This window comes from Chroicocephalus ridibundus, chromosome 2 (assembly GCF_963924245.1).
Source record: "Chroicocephalus ridibundus chromosome 2, bChrRid1.1, whole genome shotgun sequence".
In the NCBI taxonomy this organism is placed as follows: domain Eukaryota; kingdom Metazoa; phylum Chordata; class Aves; order Charadriiformes; family Laridae; genus Chroicocephalus; species Chroicocephalus ridibundus.
In genome coordinates, this window is record NC_086285.1 from 31605018 (window position 1) to 31622887 (window position 17870).

At 40.5% G+C, this 17870-nt stretch overlaps 1 protein-coding gene across 7 annotated transcripts in view; it reads right to left on the reverse strand.

Annotated features, from left to right (window-relative positions):
* Positions 1-17870, reverse strand: part of ETV1 (ETS variant transcription factor 1) — a 68399-nt gene that overhangs the window by 17879 nt on the left and 32650 nt on the right. For all 7 annotated transcript variants that reach the window (XM_063324928.1, XM_063324925.1, XM_063324927.1 and 4 more), the window contains 3 exons: positions 16039-16168; positions 14273-14461; positions 10145-10392 (listed from right to left, as the gene is read on the reverse strand). In XM_063324928.1, the coding sequence (XP_063180998.1) occupies positions 10145-10392; positions 14273-14461; positions 16039-16168 (567 nt within the window). The remainder of the gene's footprint in view (positions 1-10144; positions 10393-14272; positions 14462-16038; positions 16169-17870) is intronic.

Sequence of the window (17870 nt, forward strand, 5' to 3'; positions counted from 1 at the left end):
GACAAGAAAAATCTGCTACTGAATTTAACAGGCACAGGTTCTAGGTTTCATTATTGAATAAGATGCTTGAGTGGTCCCTTGGTAAGGAAGTATTTCATATTAATTACAACATCAGAATTTAAAGGCTTAGGTTGTCTCAGCCCTGTATAACTCAGAGAGGGTAAGGAATCCTTAAATCCTCTTTTCTGATTATTTTTCAGAAATAAGGACCAGGTTTCAGACCCACAATCACACCCTGCGTAGAAATAAACAGAATTTCAGCCCACATCCCTAGCCAGACGAGACACGGGGAAGACAAAGCTTCTGCAGGCAACGGGATGAAGTGGCTGTCTTCTCCTGAATGAAGCAGAGCAAAGCAGGAACTGGAAACCTGAACCAGGATTTATTCTTCAGCCATTCCTCTGGTTCTGACCTTACATAGCCTTCCTAACTAAGGACACATTGTTATATTACACTCTAAGTCTGAACTACTTTTTAGTTCACTTTATCAACACCATCTGAACGTTTGCAGGCCCAGGGCACTGCCCACGTGCATGTGACAAAGCACAGTGCAATACAGAGGTATTGCATTACATACGTGCACGTGCAGAGAGAGAGATGGGAGACTAAGGCTTAGAAGGTGCGTACAATCTGAAACAGGGTGGGTGAAGAAGTTGAGCTACCTGTGTGGCAGCTCAGGTGAACAGTACGGTGTACTAGTGAGTGGCTGACTTAGACACCAAGCCTGCTCACAAGTCATAGAATCATGGACTCATAAGAATCATTTAGGTTGGAAAAGACCTTTCAGATTATCACATCCAACATAACACTGCCAGAAACACCACTAAACCATGTCCCTAAGCACCACATCTACACATCTTTTAAATACCTCCAGGGATGGTGGCTCAACCACTTCCCGGGGCAGCCTGTTCCAATGCTTGACAACTCTTTTGGTGAAGAAATTTTTCCCAATATCCATCCTAAACCTCCCCTGGCGCAACTTGAGGCTATTTCCTCTTGTGCTATCGCTTGCTACTTGGGAGAAGAGACCAACACCCACCTTGCTACAACCTCCTTCCAGGCAGCTGTAGAGAGTGATAAGGTCTCCCCTCAGACTCCTTCTCTCCAAAATAGAAAACAACCCCAGTTCTCTCAGCCTGCTCCTCATAAGACCTGTGCTCTAGACCCTTCACCAGCTTTGTTGCTCTTCTTCGGATGTGCTCCAGCACCTCAATGTCTTTCTTGTAGTGAAGGGCTCAAAACTGAACACAGTATTCGAGGTGTGGCCTCACCAGGGCCAAGTACACGGGGACGATCACTACCCTAGTCCTGTTGGCCACACTATTTCTGATACAGGCCAGGATGCTGTTGGCTTTCTTGGCCACCTGGGCACACTGCTGGCTCATATTTAGTTGGCTGTCGACCAACACCCCCAGGTCCTTTTCTGCCAGGCAGCTCTACAGCCACTTTTCCCCAAGCCTGTAGCGTCGCATGGGGCTGTTGTGATCCAAGTGCAGGACCTGGCACTTGGCCTTGTTGAATCTCATACCATTGGCCTCGGCCCATCGATCCAGCCACTCACATTCATCTCGAAGTCACTCAAAGTCATCACACATCAACTCACACGTGAAACTTGTCTCCTTCCACACAGGCATAAAATAAAGTGATGACACTAAAACTAGAACATTCTTACTGTTTGCCTGCCTACTTCTCTGGCTTACACTTTATTACCAACTAAGTCATATTAAAAACAGAAGCAGTTCCCAGTGGATACAGTCCTGTAATTTAACTTACACCACCATCTCCTCAATTGTCCTTTTGGTCTGAAAAGTAATTACATGGGTTTGGCTCCTATTTCAGCAATTCAGAGTTGGTACATCTATACAAACAGACTTTCACGTGCTGTGCCACTTTTCTTCTCATAGGCAAGAAATACAATGCATACAGATTCTTTCCCTTTGTGCTACTGGGCACAAAAGGACATGCACAAGCCCCTTGGGTAGCTGGGACCAACCAGCTCGCAGGGGCCACTCACAGACATCAGCCTGTCCCTGTGCTACACACATGGCGAGTATGACGGTCCTCCATGCCATGTCTTACACGGCTTCACCAAGTACTTCCTCGCGCAACACAAGCGTTTCTCTGGTACACAGAGAGGTGGCTGGTGCAGTGGCAGAGATTTTCACTAAGTGCAGAGACAAAATAAAACGTTTAAAATAAAACGTTCAAGCTAGAACACATCATACTTTTGGCCTCACACTTAGTAACATCACAATTACACAGCAAGTAACTTTTCTGTTCATGGGTTTCCAAGAGCACTGACAAACTGTTCCAACGGAGCGCTTCACCCACCGCTGAAATGCATTTAGCCTCCTGGTGGAAAGCAGCTGTTTACCAACACTGAGAAGCTCTGACCAGCTCAAGCGGGAATACTGAAATCACTGGCAAATGGACAGGGCTTTGTAGGTAAGAAGGGCAATTCTTCAAACTAGATCGCAACAGGTGGCTAAGGTGGCACCAGGCATCACTAAGAAAAATCCTTGATCTGTGTTTTGCAGGGAGAAGCACTAAATGATTATTTTTAATTATGAAACCTATGATATTTTAAATGTGCAAAACACATTTAGATTAAAACTCGTATGTATCTCCAAAAAGATAAATTCAGGTAAAAATATGAGAACTAATGACAATCTCCCAATACAGGAATTGCTTGAGCACGTTTCACAACTCAAATGCTGGTGGATCAGGTTTTAGTTCAACCACCTTTACAAGCACTATCCCCTTCAGAAGCTATGTAATTACAACACAGTCCAACAAATTGTTAAAATCCTGGCAATACAAAAGTCAGCGTTATTTTTTCATTAGCACGTTCAGCATGAAAAATGTAGGTGCACTGAAGTTACATGGGTGAAAACAGAGTCACTAAAAATCAACCTAAAAATTAAGTCTTCTTTTCCCAAATCATTATGCAGTTTAAAAACATTCAGAATGTAAGGTTTCGTTCTTCATTTTGTCTGTCACTAGCCTTCCTACCAGCAATTAGGAAAAATAAAAATTCTACAAGTATGTGCACTCGTACATACATATACATTCCCTTCTAAAAATAGCTAATTAAAATCTGTTAAGTTTAATTTCTTACATCTCACTTGACAAAAACATAACAGAGAACTAGATTTGGCCCCACCAGCTCACGTCTAAGTGGAATTATTACACTCATACAGAAAGAAAACCTTAAGCAAACAGCTTCCTTTCCACAACTTTGGTTTTTAGATCTATGACAACATCTAATGCATTTTCTGAGACCAGATGTCAACAGCCTGTCTAGGCAATGTGTAACTTTTTATACAGCAGAACAGGAAAACAAAGGCTCATACATTCAGCTCTGAATTGAAATTCCACATGGAGTTGATCTTTCGAGCATGCTTTAAAATCATGTATTTGCTTTTATTAACCTCAGTAACTGTAAAATGTATTTTAAACACCGCTTTCCTTTGAATTCAACAAAAGACAGCAGTATTTTCTCTCTCCTTTTGTTGGTAATCTTGCTGCAAAAAAATGTCTGTGTTGCTTTTTCCCCTCCCGCCCCATCCCCTGCCTGTAAAAATCGAAGCTGGACAAACACTGCACGGCTGAAGTGACATATTTGAATGGAATTCAGACCAACCAGTTCCTGTTTATGTTTCTGATTTGAGAATGTAGCCTTCTCATTCACTATACATTAGAAACACACCAAGGCCATAAATGGTGTCAGGTTACAGGCAGGCAGGGCCAAGGAGCATTAATCATTACTTTAAGGCAACTGGCAAAAGCAGCAGCTGAGGGAACACTACACCCTTCAGTTCCGCATAAATGGACATTCCAGGGTTTGGCGTGTGTGGGTTGGTTCCCCCCCCCCGGCCCCGGCTTTTTTTTTTTTTTTTTTTTTTTTTTCCCTTCAGCATCCATTTTATGAATGAAACTTCAGGCTGCACAGAGTCCATTCATATAAAAGCTATGCTCACAGGGCTCCGTCTCTCGGGATCAATCGGTCTTGGGTAAGGCTGATGTGATTGGTTTAAGGCAGGCTTCAGCCTTCCATTACTGATTTAAAATGCAGCCTGTGTCCATTTGACCTGCGTTAATGCACAAAGAGTAAATCCAGACCGTGCTCTCAATCCTCAAATCAAATCATTAGCCAGTGCCACTTACTGTAACTGTAGATTTAGAGGATATTTATCCATTTCTTTGAAAAACAGGGACTGCAGGACAATTTTTCAGATCATATTGTCTGCTTGGAAAGAAAAAAAATAGACGTGTGGTCTCCTGTCTATAAGCTCACGTTAACTTGGTATTCAGGTTTTCCTTTGTTCATGAAGATAATATTAGAAAATAAATTCTATTCTAACTGCAGATTTCTTTCGGACAGAATTAGTGAATAGAGGAAATCAGCTAGATGGGAAGCAAGTGAAAAGTTAAAATCCTGCCTTTCATAGCAATCTTCTGAAGTCCAGGTTTCCCAAGTTTCCCCCTCGGATGCTATTATTTTCTACTGTCATACTATCCCACAGCAGATTTGTGTTTATGCGTTTTAAAAGCAAGTACAAAGTGCAGCATAGCTTAACTACTGAACAAAATCCATGCTCGCTCACTGAAGCAACACAGCAAAGACAAGCTCCTGAAACAAGAGGGTGAAATATTTTAAACCACAGAACTGAGACTCGGGAAAACTGCAAAACCAAAAACAAGGAGGGGAGACTTCTTAAACCTACTGAACTCTAGAGGAAACCTGTACCCTTTGTCCCCTCCTGCCTTTATGCCAGCCGGATTTTCAGTGAGAAGAATTGTAGTGCTGCATAAAATAATTTCTTTAAGGCCATAAGCAGATGCAGTTTTGAGATGCGTGTACTGAAGCACCATATCCAGGAAAAGCACAGAGTCAGTTCCATTTCACAGGGCATTTTATAAAACTACATTCAAAAATACTGCAAGTATCTGCAGCCTGACCAAAGGGGAAAAAAAAAAAAGGAAAGAAAAAAGAAAACCTTGGGAGAATTTGAGGAAAAGATTAAGCAGCTGGAGGATTTATGAAGCAAGATCTCAACAACGAGTCACACAGACAGCCTAAGAGTATACATGCAAACTGTCTGCAGAGATTTAGAGGTGGTACATTAATACCAAGGAATTGTTTAGGATGAGCCAAAGAGGTGTAGCTATGAGCAAGGGAATGCAACTGATCAAAGGGAAAATTTAGGCTTATGATCAAGAAATATTTCTTAACTGCGAAGTCTATTAGTCTGTGAAATAATCTTCCAGGAGAATAATTGAAGTAATAGTACTTAGCACTCATACAGCGCTTTACGTTTTCAAAGCACTGTACAAAAATTAGCCAATATAATTAAAGACAGTAGTAGAAGCACTGTGAGTTGTGTTATTTTAAATGCTGCACTGGTCAAAGCACTAGAGAATATCCTGGAAAAAGCAAACCTGCACCGACTCTGACTGACAGCTAGGATTTCCTTTTTTCCTTCATACTAGCATCTCCAAAGGTCTAAACTTCACCTCCAAGAAATACAATAGAATATCCAACTCTTGTTTAAAAAAGGAAAGGTGGGGTGAGAGGGGAGCTGTTCTGCAAAATCCCAAATTTAAGGACATGTCAGCTGATCTCTAGGGAAGAATGTGCCACTAGGGATCATCTTCCACGTTAATTTGTCTTGGTTTGCTTTTCAAAAAACACCACATCAGGTATTTGAAAGGACTCCTGCTTTTTCTTCTGTTCCCAGTTATTGGGTAAATACACATTTACAACATGGATGGTGGAATGCTAACAACATCCTATACCTGTAAGAGCAAATGCAGGAGGTTAAGAAGTGTCATAATTACAACTTCCTAGGCAACCTTGACACAACTCCTCTGTTACAAATTAATTATGATACAAGCTTTTGCCTCTGCACTCTCGTCTCTTGAGTGCACGGGTCAAAACTGTTTAGGGGAGGGAGAACATGCAGTAAACAGCGTTGCAGGTGGAGCCCCCGTCCCATTTGTTGCAGAGGCTGGAAGTGGTGTACTTAATGAGGCAGAACATTTCAAGAAAGGAAAAAGATGACTTCAAGATTAATAAGCTGAATGGTCAAATTTAGGCCCCAAAGCAGCCCATTCCAGCTCCAATGAAGTTTTCCAAAGTAGTCACATCGTTTCTGCCAGATTTTTCATATTATGTATTTCTTATTTTTGCAGTGCGTACACAGGGACCCTAATCTGATCTTCATGTACTTCCTTGCCTAGAAATGCAAAAGAAGTCCCTAGGAGCCAAGCTTTGAACATATGTGATCCATAATGTTCTTTAAAAACTACCCAGTCCTAACTGGGTACCCAAAATAAGGAGGTGTATACATCTGATGTGTCTCTCCATCTCCACTAATCTCTCTTAACAGAGGGGCACTTCCTCATTCCTTCTAACATGCCACTAAGGCACAAAGTATTGCTTGTGAGGCCTCAGGAATTAAAAGGATGAGCAACACAAAAAGCAAGACATGGAGGCTAATAATTCTGTCTGGATAGTTCATTCTTTAAGTGCTGTGACTAGTATCTTGGAAGAAAACTTTGGAAGTGACAGAATCCAAATTTTCTAAAGTCCATTCAAGCATACTAATCATGAGGCTACTGCCCTGAAACGTAACTGTGAGAATAGCCCTGATAATGCCTCTAAACTGCTCAAGAAAGACTAAATCTATCTAGATTTCAACAGATTAATTCCTGGCAATCAGTAGTAAGTACACGCAAGCAACAATTCATCCTCTGCTTAACTCTTAACACCACTGTGTGACAAATTCCAAAGTTCCCAGTCAAAGACATGGTCACAGAAGAGTTTTCAAACCAGAGTAACTATTTCAATTTGGCAAAACAGAATATGAGATTTAAACTTAACAACAATTTAAGACATTACTTTAAAACTAGACTTTAAATATTGATACATGCACAGCTAGAATCGTACCTTAGTAAATTTGCAAATACACTACATTAGGCAGATAGGATCAAAGCTGCAAAGATCCTGCTTCAAAATAAAGCCCAGAATCGATGAAGCATCTCAATTTGGCCTTTTTGTTTAAACAACACTATATGTGAATTGAATTCTAGAAGTGCTAATTGTACAGGAATGCCCACTATTAACCCTTGTAAACAAAGGTCTTGGGAAGCCATCTGGGATATATTCATTAAATGATGCAAAATCGCAAAGCTCTCTGTGGCCTTGGCTGCATCTTTGTGCTTAAAGTTGCTAGATATAGCATCAAGTACTAAATACATCCGACTGGCAATCACAGACACAAAAAAATCCAAGGCAGAAAACAAGGTCTGCTTGATTGAACATGTATGATGCACTGTGACTTCTAGAAGTGTGGATGGATAAGGAAGAGCTTCTACTCTGTTGACATTTTTCTTTTTCCATTATCTCAAACATTCTGCAGTAGAAATTGCATACCTGCAATTACAATTACAACTAATTGATCTGCCATTTCCCATGTCATAATTAATGTCATGTTTTAATAGAGTTCTAATCATTCCATAATAATGCTTTTCATTCACTAGCTTCCCATGAAGTATAAAAGTATAGTGCACAAAAGCAATGAACTTTTATGAGGCTCTTTCAAAAACATCCCAAAAGGAACATCTTGGTGTATTACAATGAACTTTTAAAATATGTTTCTATATTCTTATCTGAGCTGCAATAAAATACCACGCAAAAAAAGACTTTTCACTCTGGCATTCCTCCTTCCCTGAACATCCATAGGTGAAAAATGAAATCAATGATTCAGTGACAAATACATTATGTTTCCTAAGGGGTTATTTAATGTACTCTTAGCAAGGATGGAAAATGATGGTTTCTAGAGAACAGATGGTAACAAGACAAAATATCAACAGACCACAGTTGTTGACTGCAATTTATGGAGTGTACAGATGTGTCAACTTAAATGCAGTGATTCTGAGGCCAATAAAAGTACTTCCTGATACCAACAGATTAATTTTTCATGACCACTGGTTACACAGCTATTACATTTTTAAAAACTAATTATTCATCTACAGAAGAAACAACAATTTTGCTTGAACGTCATTACTATAAAGTGGAATGTTGTTCTTGCTGGCACACAAAAAAATAAAAGAAAAAGGCATGACAGGATTGGATACAAGTTTGCACATCTTCCTTTCAGAACAAAATTTCCTCTTTTTTTCCTTTCCCCCCCATAAAGGATATTTCAAAGATGAATGCTAGCAGCCAACCCAGATTTAAAGTAATAGTATGCAATAAGGAGATCCCACTTCCTAGGCAAATATGAAGCGTGCTTACAAAAGGGCCTTTTTTCACCCTTTAATTTAGCAGGATGAATAACGGCGCTTGTGAAGGTTGCAAGGGACTGGCAGTGCCCGAAGCTGCAGTCCCCTATTTATTATCCATTGCCACATTAACTATGCCGACGGTCTCTCCCATGCTGCTCTGTAAGACTAAAGCTACATGACTGCCAAAGCCACATATCTCAGAACCTTCATCAATGAATGGGTTTAGTTCTACATCTGATCCTTGCAATCTGAATTCACTTTCATCTTGTCTTGTATGTCAACTTGGAGAAATATTTCACCCTTGGTCCCCTCCCGGTAGAGGCCTAACTCAAATTTACCTAAGGACTGGTTCTTTACTTGTCAAGAGTAAGAAAAGAGAAAGCAGCTCTACTTTCCAAATTCCCCCGTTCTAACAGAGAGGGAAATTCAAAAACAAGCACTTTACAACAATGATACCACAAAACAGCCCACTAAATAGACAATTTTACTTTAGCTACAGAAAAGACAATAAAACCAAATTCTCCGCTGCATCAAATTGGAAGATAGTTTGTCATGGGCTAAACTTTCAAAGGAGACCTCACCTCAGCTGCCATGTCGCCTTTGGGAAATAAACTGCAAAAGCATCTAAGCAGAGGTTAAACCAGCGGGAAAGCACTGCAAGTACCGCAGAATCCATAAGAGAGAGTCAGACAGAAGTCAGGCAGGGCCACCCATTCCCCCTGCCCAAGTCAGGGTGCCCGTGTACGAAACCGATGCACCCTCCTCGAGAAGCATGGTAACAACTCACTGAAATCCCTCCCTTTCGACACTGTGGCACCCACAAAGCAGGGCAGAGGCTGAAGAGGAGCTGCAGAAATCACTTACACTGGCACTGGAAAACGTTGTTTGGATTGCATTTTCTCACCTCGGTACTGATCAACCGTTTACCCCACCTAGCCCACTACATGCTGTTTTAGCCTCAGCTTCTCTCCATATCACCCTTCCAGCTTCCTTCTCCTTGTTACTTGCTACTCATCGCTAAACTCCTTTTTTGCTTCCCTAATTCTCTCTCTCTTTTCCCAAGTACAATATAAATATTGTATTTAAATTGTGGCAAACATTTACAACGTTAATCCCTTGCTTTGTGTTTTTATCCTTTCTACTGCTTATCTTTCGATTTTGACCAGAAGCTATTGAGAGCAGGCGCTGCCACCACCTCCTCTGTTTTGTACTGTCCATAGAGCAGTAAGGCTCCATTCCTTTTGCCCTATAAGCACAATCATAATAAACATTATTAATAGCAACAGCGTATTCTCTACATCAGCAACCTGGCATCACAGATTATGCACCTCCACAAAACACAGCAGTATGCACAAACTGAGAAGCCGACACCAATTTGGCTGATTCTTCTCCCTCATTGGTTTTATAGCTGTATAAACCCCACTTCAGTGGAGTTACTCCTGATTTAAAGTAGTGCAAGCAAGAGGAGAGAGAGTCCTCTATTTCTGGCAGATAAATGAAAGAGCTCATAAAATGGAGCACACAAATTCAGAGGTCAGAGATGAGGCAGTACAGAACAAGCTCCCTCTTAAGCAAAGCTTAGTTTTGCACCCATGATTTTTTCTTTAACCTGTGCACTGTCTGGACAGAGAGTTCTGGAAAAGGAAATTCTTTGCAGAGCAAGCATTGTCGGCAGGAGATATGCTGTACTATGTAGCAATCTTACTACTGCATAAGCTGAATCAGACACAAATTACTTCAGGAGACTTAGAAGCCAAAAGAGCAAGTTTCAATTCACATGATCAAAACATCAATAGCACTAGCTTGGACTCATTTATTTTACTGTGCAGAAGTAAACGAGAGTCTCACCTACCTGAATCATATGCAAAATCTCTAGGTTCTTGTTTAATCATCAGAGGAGGGGGGAAATTTTGACTGGCTGCACTGCCAACCATAGCATTGTGTTCATAAACTGGATCGTGGTACTCCTGCTTAAAACCTTGAGGCGGGAAAGGGATGTTTGGCTCAGACATCTGGCGCTGATATATTGGACGTCCTTCCCTTGGCATTGCAGGCAAAGGTGGGAAAGAATTGCAAGGTTCAGAGAGCTGGCGGCGAAATCTAGGACACAAGTTAGAGAGGTCATGTAAAAGACTTGAGCTACATTCCGTTTCCCGAAGATCTTCACAGGTCATGATTAGTGGCTGTATCACTTTCTTAGCAGCAAACATTTTGCTTGTGATAATGCCAGGTGCTCCCATCAGGATCCCTCGCGTTGTAGAACATTAACAAGCAAAGAAACAAAAGGACCCCCCCTATTAATACCAACTCTAAGACCTGTCCCCACCACCATCCTCTTTGCTTTCAATATCTGCTTTCAACAGAAGAGGCAAACAGGAAATACACCAGCCTCAAACCAGCAGAAAGACTGACATCCTACCACAGTAACATGAAGGAGGCTCAGAGTTCTCTGTTCTTTCACGAGTATCAGCAACATATTGCTTGTACTCTAATTTACTCTTGCCATTCTCACTGTTACATGGAAACCATTCTGACCACAACAAACACAAACATTTCAAATAAAAAGTATTGTCTGCCGTAACATCTGGAATCACTCCAGGTTAAAAGTCCACTGTTCTGTCCTCTCAGGGATAGCGCTGTGGGAGATCTACGTACAAGGCTGGCACTGCACTCCAGCTCTGATGGGAAGGGAATGTACGCACCCCAGAAAAAGGAGAGGGTGCAAATTTTTGCTACAAGAAACAATGCCTAAGAATTCCCCTCCTGCCTTAAGTTGTTCCCTTGGTCATTTCTACATGAAAGAAGTCATCCATACAAGCCACCCTGCCATTCGCTACTCCCAAATGCTCTTCACTAGGCATAAAATCTGATAATTCAGTTTTAAATTAACTTCATTTACATGCAACACTACTCAAGAACCTATCCTTGTTGCTTCTTCCACAAAACATCTCTCCCTGAATCAAAAAGGCCTGAATGTAATTACTTGGATATCTGCAGGTTCAGAACATAGAGAAGGATGCTATTTTCCCACCGTGCCCCGATGAACTGCACAAAGTCTTCCTGTCATCTCCTGCAGATTACCACGGTAGTGGTAACCACCACTGTAGTAATATTGTGTCTGCACTAATCCACAACAGATGCAATGTTCTTGCAACAAACTGCTTAGTAGTCCTGTTATCACTCATCATGAACAAGGCACACTTCGAAAAGAAAAAAAAAAAGGAAAGAAACGTATGCCTTTCTCGGCAAGTTGTTTCTTACTGTCACACTAAAAAAAAAAAAAAAAAAAAAAAGAATTAATCATTCTTCAACTTTCTGTACTTTGGAACTGATCCGACTTTGGATCACGCAAGTAAAAGCAGACATTCTCCTGAAGAAAACTGGGTGAGTGAAGAAGAATGCAGCGGTTTGATTGCACAGACAATACAGTCCTTGACTACCAACTCATACATAGTACATGTTTCAGAAACAATTTAAACTCCAGTAACGTCTGTCATAATACTGCTGTGAACTTGGTCTGACAAATATTTACTGACATAGCTTAATTACAAATACTGTGGGAGTTACAGAGATAGAAACTATTACAATGTAGCAGTGGAGACAAAATGAATTTTTTTTTAATGCTGCTGCAAGTATTATATTTTGCAATAGAAAGAGTACTGCACTGTAACACTGGGTTTTGCAATTCCACCTACACCTGCAGAAAATAAACTTAGAAACTCAAATGTATTATGAAACAGTTAGGCTGACTGGCACTGCATTCATTTCCCTCTTTTCCTTTTTTCATTAGCCAAAAAAAGAAGCAGAAATTATCATTAAGAACTGTCAAGGAGTGAATCAGAAAATTGCAACTTGAAGTTAAAATAAGAAACAGGCTCACTCACAAAGCCTCAAAGGAAGTTAATAATACTTGTTGTACTGGAAGCTTTGTATGGAATCAAGCCATTTGTTTATACAAGTGGATTTGATTCCTGTTGGTACTTGTTAGGACCACTTATCGTTCATATATTCATGCCCTGTATAAAGATGTATGGGCTGTATGTTCTAGATACTAACGCTATCTTATGCCATCAATGCATGTTCCAAAGAAATATGCCTTCAGTTATAGATTTATATATGAACTCATGCACATAGATCATTTGTTTAATTGACATTTGCCGAATACACTGATTGTAGTACCTTATCACCTTATAAATCAAGAAGATTTGAATTTCACAAAAATATGAAGTACACATTTGCTTCAAACAACTGTAAGTGAGAAGATTCACAATAAATAAAAAAAAAAAGGGGGGAAAAATATCTTCCACTACAATTGTGCCTTTCTTAAAAAAAGGAGAAAAATGAGATTTTTTTTTTGGCCTGAGTCAGCTATTTTAGACTTCACTAGAACACACATGTTCTTTCATGGAAGGGAAGGGTTAGTGCAAAATGCCCTAAAGAACACAAATACCAAAGACGGGGAGAGGGAAATCATGTAAAGAGCCTATAAAGCCTATGCAGAGCAAGTGTTATGGGTATAGAAAAATATACTAAGATGTATAGAAATCTCTATAAATACTCAAATTAAGGCTATCATAGAGCTGCAGTACTCTCTTTACAAGTTGCTCTAAACCAAAAGATTTTTTCATCTGAAAAACCTTATTACTGCTCTCTGCCCAGAAGCCATTTAGCTTCTGGAGATTTCAGTCTCCTGACAACTTGACTTTGGTGTATATACAGAAAGACATTTATCCACCATCCTGTAATCAAAACTGCTGCTTGGCTTCACTGGGGGCCTGCGTGGTTAGACCACAGTGCACAGAGGGAGAAAAGACGGTGACTATGGCTGCTGAAGGGGCCAATTCAGTGTTTCCTCACCGCCAGGAGAGCTCATAGAGAACCTCGAGCGATATTTAGAACTATCTCAGCAGAGCACAAAACAGCAATATAAACCTTAGCAACCCCCTTCAGAAGCGATCTCCACAAATCCCTGGAGATAATGGCCCTTATTAGAGCAGAAGCAGACAAATCGCACTCCCAACAACTGTGATTTTCTTTTCAGGTGCTTCTTGATTTGCTAACGTTTAAGCGCTAAGTCGAGTTTCTGACTATATACACGTCTTTATACACAGCTGAAACTTTAAATTCTCAGAGCAATCACACAACACAGCAGACAAAAACAGGTTCATGCCACAAAGATTAGAATAAACACAATTCCACAAACAAGTGTTTGCTCTCAAAAAAAAAAAGGGAAGTCCACTGAGCCTATCTGTTGCAAAACTGAGCTAAGAAAGATAGTCAGTTGTCTGGGGATTTCTAACATATCAAAACAAAACAGGGTGACTTAAGGACAGTTTAAGCTTTAATTCTAGTCTCTAGCTCTTGTGGCTTTTACTCAGACTAATGTTATTTAAGCACAGTTTATGTTGGCATCTTAGCTTGTTTGAAATGCTATATTTCAAAAGGGGTTGGAAAAATGATCCACCCTTCCAAAGAATATTCTGAAGCAGGAACACCATAACATGGCTACTTATCTCTTAGATAGGTAAACTGCTTAGCAAGAGGCCAGATATTTATAGCCATGATCACGCCTGCTAGTGACTTCATTACCTCATAGGGTTTATTTGCCTCAAGTGAATCACAGAACAGCCCAGGTTGGAAGGGACCTTGAAAGACCATCTGGATCAACCTTTTGTGGGAAAGGGAGCCGAGACGAGATTATCTAGCACGCTATAGTCACCCTCACAAGAGAGAAGCAGCAGGTCATTAAAACCCTGTCACTGCCAATACAAATTCCTACTGAAGTCTACCAAGTCGGGTGCCAGCCTTTCAGAAAACACACATATTTCTGACACTCTGAACCTTGCTGGCTTTCACCTCGGTCCCCCAACCCTAAACGGGAATAGTTGCGGGCAAGAAGCCAGCGCTACCCTATGGAAGAGACTTGCGACCAGAACTGAAATGCCTTCTGCATGGGTCCCTCGCCTGTTTTGTGTTTTACCTGTGGTCCATAGGGAAGCTGTTGTCTTGAATGGACTGGGATGGAGGGAGATGGGCTGGGAAAACCCGGTCAGGTTTAGGAGTCTGAGCTGAGTTTGGGGAGGCATGGTGCAGCGGTGACACAGGAGTGCTGGATGGCGTCGGTGGGTTGGAGGGCCTCATTCCCACTTGTGGCTTCTGATCATAGGCACTGGCAGAAAAGCAAGGGGAAAGAAAAGTCAGGTTATTTTCTCTGCAACAAGAAAAAAGTAGCATCTACATCAAAAAAAAAACCCCAAACTCCAAGTGCCACATTTATAAGTTTTTTATTATAGTTACCTTATTAACCAGTTTAGGGCAGCAAAATTCTCTATTTTACATTGAGAAGAGCACAGAAAAAAATCATGTTAGAGGCAAGTGGTTCAACACAGCATTTTCCTCTCTGTGGCACAGAAATGTATTTTTAAAGGATTCAGTCTTACAGTGACATTCTAACAGGAGATATACAAAATACATAAAAGTAGAAGCACCTGGACTAGAGCACAAAGAGCCGGCAGTGCCTGTCAAGACTCTTTTAGAGCTTGCACAAACCACAAAATGAGACAGTAAAACAATACAGCTAGAGGGAAGGGATCTGACCCAGAAAAACAATGGTATGTTGGCTTAGCTACCCACATTAGGATGTCAGCAGCCTCTCCCGACAGGTTCCCCCCCCCCCCCCCCCCCCTCAAAAATAAAGTGCTGGTCCTGCAAATACATAGTGCTATTTTCAAAGGTGTGCCAAATCGGGAAAGGACTTGAGCACACTTTGATCATCCCTCTTTCTAAACAGGAAAAATGCAGACACGAGGCAAGATAGTAAGCACGAACTCACATACTTTCCTGTCTGGTCCCCTAGCACCCATCAAATCCATCAATGTACGCATTTGATTTCTAAAATCAAAATCACTCCTCTATGACTGGCAAAGGTGCCAGTCCTTTTTTTTTTTCTTTTTTCCCTTCTCATATCCAAAAAGTTAAATGTAAATGCTTTAAGTGCTAGCAGTGTTGGTGGTACATTAATGAGTATAAAACCTCACAAGCTAGATGAAAGATTCTAAAATAGACTGAAATGTCAATAAGAAAACCTTCACTGCTGACACTGAAGGAAGGAGTGACACATAAGTGCAAACCAAAAGAAAGTCAATTACGAATGCAGTGGTATCAAGCCCCTCCACCACCCACAAATAAATAAAGCTTTTATTATCTACCCCTATAAAAGAAGACAACTTGCTTTTGGAACAGATAACAAAGATGCAGAGCCTAATGAAATACTATTTTAAATTGTAATCACCCATGAATACACACATATAACATCTGCAAAACTTGTCAAATACCTAATGCATTGCTCAGACCTGCCAATCTCTGGGCTGTTACACAGATCTCTCTTTCCTAATGTGTGTAATGCATTTTGAAAGTACTTTCAACACAACTTGCAGAAAACAAGGCACTACTTCCTTCTATTTCACACTTGCAGCCTGGGTTTTTAAACACTGGCTATCTCCCATGGAGAAGGAATGGAGAATATGCATTTTGATGAAAAACAGTGCTTTAAAATGGTTATGTAAGTGTTTGATAAAACTGTAAACAACTCCATCAGCGTTCATCAGCTAAATGCATTATCTCATCAGTCTGTTATCTGCTGAAGAGGTAACTTTTATAAGATCTCTATTACGGTTTTATTACTCTTTAGTCAGTCCTCATTTAAATCAGCAGTTCTCACTGCAAACGTGCTCCTGATTGCTTTACCTGACATTGTACAGGCACTTTTCCCCATAACTGAACTTGAATGGTTGCTCTTGACTGCAAGCGGAGCCAAGTTCCGAACACGGGCTATGGGGTTCCTTCTTGATTTTCACAGGGAGACCATGAAAAGCCACTGGAAAGAGAAGGGAAACGTAATTAAAACCCAAGTACAATATTAACAATGAGCTTTCTCAAGTAAGCTAGACACTGCTAATTAAACACATGATTAATTAAACCATTGTAATACTAAAAACAATATAGGAAATAAACATTTCAAATATTTCTTCGGGTGTCAACTGAAAAATAGACACTAGAAATCCTTCGCATTGGCTATTAGCACTTTTATTGTTTAATAGAACGATGGCCAGGATCCCATCTCATTAGCAGGAAAATAACAGCCCACTTATATTTGGCTTAACTACTGTAAATGTTGTCAGAGGCAAAATACTTCCCAGGCACCAAATGTTTCTAAGTAATATTAGTGAGGTAGCTTTTAGCTATAAATGCAATAGTAGTTCACTTCAAAGAGTGCCACACAAATGACACCAAAATAAATTCCTCATATATCAGCCTCAAGGATATGATCAGTAATCTTTTTGTCCCACAGAATGCATGAAAACTCGCAGTGAAAATTATGAAACTGGATTATGAGGAACACCTGAAAAAAAAACACGTAAGAAATGGCTTCAGTAATTTTTCTCAAAAACACACAAGATAAAATCCTGGCCTCACCAATGACAACAGTAAATGTAATATAGACACAAACTGATAAAAAAAATTAATCATACTGTTTTAAAAGGTAAAAAGAACAGAGGGAGTGTGACAGAAACGCAGTATTAATTAGAAGCACAAGTTGGTCTGGATTAAGAAAAAGGCCAAAGGTAAAGACAAGGTTAACCAGCGTATTAGTTTAAGCCAGCCAACTTTCCTTATTTCATCTCTGACCTTAACCAAAATTAAAGCGGAACAAAATTCAAAGTTCACCTGACATAGACAAATCTAAAGTAAGTGGCTAGGAGGACAAAGGACTAAAAGACAGGTATGTAACAGCTTGAAAACACACCCTTCAAGTTTTAATTAAAATGAGGTTGTAAATACATTTTTGAACTCTGAGAAGCCTAGAGTTCGGAGATTAATTTTATCACTGATTTTTGATGTTGCCACCAAAACACCACGGTTTGAACATCACGCTCCAGCCTGACACAGACACTTGTGCCTCCGTGGAAACCCATGTACGTGGAACAGTCACAGTTAGAGAACCTCGGCACAAAATCAGGCCGTTATTATAGACCATCAAGTAGCATCTTGCCCTTTCCCTTGCACCTGAACTTAGGAAAGACAATTTGTTACGTACTAGAGATTTTGCGATACTAATGCACCTGCATACACAGGCACGTGGTCGGTGGCGAGGGGGAGATAGATGGAATGCTGTCTGAGAAGTGAGCATCAGAACCAATAAACTCTGATTTATAAGTATCTGTGAGATCTGGGTTCCAGATTCTCACCACGGGTTTTCCCACATTCAGAGACCTCTTGCACAAGCGGGTCCTCTCGTACCCTATTACGTGACAGCTTCTACCATTGCCTTTCAGCTGAGACATCTGCAAGATAACACTGTGTTCTTTTGCCACGTATTTTCACTAAACTCACAAGAATTGTCTCTAAAACTGCTATCCAGCTATTATATTTGCTGGAAAACAGTCAATTATGTGGAAAGATTACAAAGGAAAAGCAGAAAGTAAAACAGGTACACAAATACATATGCACAGCACAGGAACTTAAGAAACAGAGGTGAAAAGTGGTGAATGTCACAACAAGGAAAGGACTCCTTCTGA